Source organism: Formica exsecta, unplaced genomic scaffold (assembly GCF_003651465.1).
Source record: "Formica exsecta isolate Colony F162 unplaced genomic scaffold, ASM365146v1 scaffold2031, whole genome shotgun sequence".
NCBI classification, from domain to species: Eukaryota; Metazoa; Arthropoda; class Insecta; order Hymenoptera; family Formicidae; genus Formica; species Formica exsecta.
Genome location: NW_021849329.1, coordinates 22,530 through 27,079, shown reverse-complemented (window position 1 = coordinate 27,079; position 4,550 = coordinate 22,530). Strand labels below are relative to the sequence as shown.

The window sequence follows — 4,550 nt, the reverse complement described above, 5'->3', positions numbered from 1 at the left end:
AATGCATATTATTTAATTCTTCTTGGAAAAAACGGATGCCATTTTTACAAGTAGATCGATTAGTCCGAGTAGAAAAGCTAAATGGAGAAGTTGAGGAAATGAAAGAGACAAGCACAAGATACACTTTACAATATCTAAGCAAGAAGAAGGAATATCTAATATAATATATCACAATTTTTGCTTTCTCTACACATTCTATATTTTTAAAAAGATAATCCGTTTATTCCAAGAAAAATTCAACAATGCAGTCTATTTTATTACCTTTATTGTTAATTTTTAGTTCTGGCATTGTATTAAGCGGATTCGTTTTGGATCGGATTTCCGTTCTCTGCTTGATTCCAAAAGAATGGGTGCACGTTGCTCCCGTTCATTTGGTTTGCGGATGCTCATCCGATATCGCTGTTTGGCAGAACGTAATGCTTCTCTCATATTAGTTTGAAATTCTGCTTTAGTCGGTTTATTAAAATATTGATTGTTGCAAATAGCATCTAAATAAAGTAAAATATATAAAGTTATTAGCAACTTATAATTGCTAATATATAATATTAGCAAATATTATAATAAAATATAATTTATATATTATTACAAATAATGTTACGCCCTGCGCAATAGAGAAAATAATAGAGAAAATAATAGGAATAAATATTAAATATTAGGATTAGGAATTATTTTAAAATAATAAAATTGAAAAGACATATATACAAATACAAATTCAGGTATTTTATACTCTTATACATTTATTAAGAGTCCTTTATACCCGAATTTGTATTTGTATATCAGTCTTTTCGATTTTATTATTTTAAAATAATTCCTATTCCTAATATTTTCTCTATTATGTGCAGAGCCTTATGTTTCAATTAAAACATCATACCATATATTGCCATTATTATGCGCTTATTATGTAGAGGTTGTAGATTTTCTTCTCCACCAAGCCATGTAAATGACGCTGTAGCATTATCTTTAATACCTTCCTTGAAAGAAAGATTGATAGCTTCTTTTACGGTAAATCCGCCAACACTTTGAAAATAATTCACCTATATGAAAAATAAGAAATTTTATACTATTTGATTCAGCGCGTGCGCGCATATACATAGATACATATACATACATATATAACACATTGATACACACACACACACACACACACGCGCGCGCACACGCCACACACACACACACACACACACACACACACACACAAAATATTAAAAGTTAAATTTTGTATTTTGCGTATTTTGAAAATAAATCATTATCTCATCACTTACATATACTTTTGTTGCTATAAAAGTGCATGCGGCGTGCAGGAGGCCGTGCTAAAGTGTAATATTTTTATATTAAAATTTAAGAGATTAACTTTTTAATAAAGTTAAGAATTTTTTAATATTACATATAGTTTTTAAGAGATGCATGCGAATATACTAAAAAGGATTAAATACTATACTACTTGATAACTTACTAAGGAACAGCAAGTTACATTGCAGACAAAATTTTATAAACAATTTCATAGTCAATCAATAATAAGTATATAATAATTAATTAATGCTTTTCTGCAAGTTACCACTTCTTCATATGTTTCTTCGTTTATAGTTTCGAAAGCAATCATCTCTGCCTCTATAGAAATAGGTAAACAATCAGGCTTTCTTAATACTCTGCGCTGATTTTTTTGTACACATCTCAAAATGCGGTCCAAACTGTTACTAAATCTGTTTAAAGTGTTCTTGATTCTTCTGCAAGTAATGTATTAATGTAATATGTAGTATTAGAATATATATGAAGAAATGTTATATAAGTACAATTAATATATAAAAGTTACCTCATGTCTTCTTCAATGCGATACAAGACTTCTCTGAAAAAAAAACTCTGATAAGATATAAAATAAATATTTTTTGAGATAAAAATGTGATTTTGCAAGATGCATTTTATTATATGCAAATAGAAAATATATATTTTTTTTGTAAAATAAAATATTCTTTATATTTGTTATATCTTTTAATACAAATAAATGTTATTTACATACATAGCAGATAATATTCCGTCAATAATAGTAGCGAAAAAAATAAAAAAAGTTTATAATGCAATAAAGATTTTTATCAATTTTTTTTCTATATTTCTAAAAGAAATATTTATATAAAATTAAATTCAATAAATACCTATCGACTATATTATCTTGTTCTACCAATCTTCTGTTCCCTAAATTTTGTGAAACGTGTTCGTCTAAATTTGTGTACGTAATTTCATCATAATTATTTTCGTTACGTTGAAATGCATGTCTTGCAGCACTAGTCGTTTCTTCTTTTTCAAATTCATCATCATTATTTTGAGATTCATCATCATTATATAGCGCAAACGCTGTAGACATGTATTGACATTGTTGACTTTGTTGACTTTGTTGACTTGTTTGTTGAGGTATTTGTGATGAAGGCAAATATTGTACGGTTTGTGTATCATAGGTATGTTGTGTATTAGAAGCAGTATTCTCTATTATGTTGGAGGAATTTTTAAAAATGTGTTTTAATTCATTTATATCTTGTGACATAATATTACTAGTTTTTTGGGTAGTATATGTCTTTTTCACTGTTCTTGTCCTTACATCTTCATCCGATGATGTGGTCTAATATCTAGTTGGTTTTATAATATTTCTCTTTTGGCGTTCCATTGTCCAGCATACATGAAACTATAAAAATAATGTATCAAAATATGAATTACAAGCAATTATAAGTTATAATTATTAATTATAAGTAATATTTATTTTACTTGTATTATGCTCTCTCCCCCCCATCTCTTTTCCTCTCCCCCTCTTTCTCTCTCTCTCCCTCTCCCCCCCCCCTCTCTCTCTCTTTCTCAATATAATTCTCCATAAAGAAATTTATCATATATTTAATTTTTTCTACTTTTGTCATAGGTACTTTTGTTTTAGGCTGAGTTTCCACTGAGCGCGTCACGCATTGCGTCAACGAGTTATAACCAATCAAAACATCCCATTGTAATAACATGTTTAACAATGGAATGTTTTGATTGGTTATAACTCGTTGACGCGACGCGTCACGCACTCAGTGAAAACTCAGCCTAAAACAAAAATATTTATGACAAAAGTAGAGAAAATTAAATATATGATAAATTTCGTTATGGAGAATTATATTGAGAAAGAGAAAGAAAGAGAGGGAGAGGGAGAGCATAATACAAGTAAAATAAATATTACTTTACATAATAGCGTTTTCGTATGATACAGGATCGTACTGAGGGCAATAGAGAATACAAATGTTGGAGTAATGGAGACTCAAAATTGTACAGAGTACAAACCAAAAATCTTGTAAAAAAATTCCCCGAGGATTCCATCTTCCAAGTATTTTAATAGTATTTCAATTTCGGTAAAACTAAAGTATTTTTGGATACAGTCAGAAAAGAAATTTATGTATTGTGCATGATTTTTTATTAATGTAATGAATAAAATTTATTTTAATATATTTTAAATCAAACAATATTTCATATTTTTTTAGATAGATAGAATACTTTTATATATAAAACTATTACAAGAATATGTTGATAAAAAAATAATATTGATAAAAAAAAAATAAAATGGATAACATAACATTTAAATAATAAAAAAATAATACAGAAGGATACATATCTTAGGCTCTTGAAGCTAAAAATAAACTAAAAATTTTAACATTGTGGGAAGAAAGGAGAGTTCAATATAGGCATTAATTGTCGGTAACTTACTATATAAAAACAAAATTATTAAAGAGGCAATTTTTAAAAAAATTGCGTGCGTGCGCGCGCGCGCGTGTGTGTGTGTATGTGTGTGTGTGTGTGTATATGTAGATTATATTTTAGATGTATGTTTGTGTATCTATATCGATTATAAGCTATAATTAATAAGGGAAAACTCAGAATTAATAGTATGTTTATTACAGTCCAGACGGTCAACAGTTACATTACTGAAAATCTCTTCGATATAAAAATTAATCTTTAGTACAGTTATTAGATTATACATGAGTAGGTGTGGTGTAGTGAATATAGTACTTGCGTTTCAATTTGTAAATCAAGGTTCAAATCCTTTCATCAATCCATTTTTTTTTATAATATGATAATGTTTTATGGTAGAAATAATTATTATGAATATAAAAAAATTAATTATTTTATTACAGATTTTTATTATAAATTATCACCTGAACCAAATTTAGGATGAAAGTTTAAATATTTCGCAAAATATGCCGCTTGATTCTTATATATGTCTCGTGAAAAATTAATACATTATTAAACATTATACACTTCAAAGTATATTTTGTATCCCACCACAATATAATTTTTAAATATAATTTTTCACATACTGCTTATACATGCGTTTGTAAATATTCTATAATATATTTAGTTGCCTATAAAAATATACATCCCATGATGGTTGCATTACAAACGCATGCATCTTTATTAGAAAAATGTTGCAATATAACTAACATAAAAGATGCGATCAAGATACATGCCTTGATACATCATTAGTTACAAATAGCGGTATGAAAAGATAATAACATTTGGTAGTGCGATACAAAATAACT

General features: G+C 27.6%; 1 protein-coding gene across 1 annotated transcript in view; it reads right to left on the bottom strand.

Annotated features, from left to right (window-relative positions):
• Window positions 1–276: 276 nt before the first annotated feature.
• The window catches only part of LOC115234760, an 11,409-nt gene continuing 7,135 nt past the window's right edge, over window positions 277–4,550 (bottom strand). The window contains exons 3-8 of the mRNA XM_029806077.1: window positions 2,148–2,475; window positions 1,811–1,843; window positions 1,556–1,724; window positions 1,263–1,310; window positions 872–1,034; window positions 277–488 (exon numbers count right to left, since the gene is read on the bottom strand). Coding sequence (XP_029661937.1) covers window positions 277–488; window positions 872–1,034; window positions 1,263–1,310; window positions 1,556–1,724; window positions 1,811–1,843; window positions 2,148–2,475 — 953 coding nt within the window. The remainder of the gene's footprint in view (window positions 489–871; window positions 1,035–1,262; window positions 1,311–1,555; window positions 1,725–1,810; window positions 1,844–2,147; window positions 2,476–4,550) is intronic.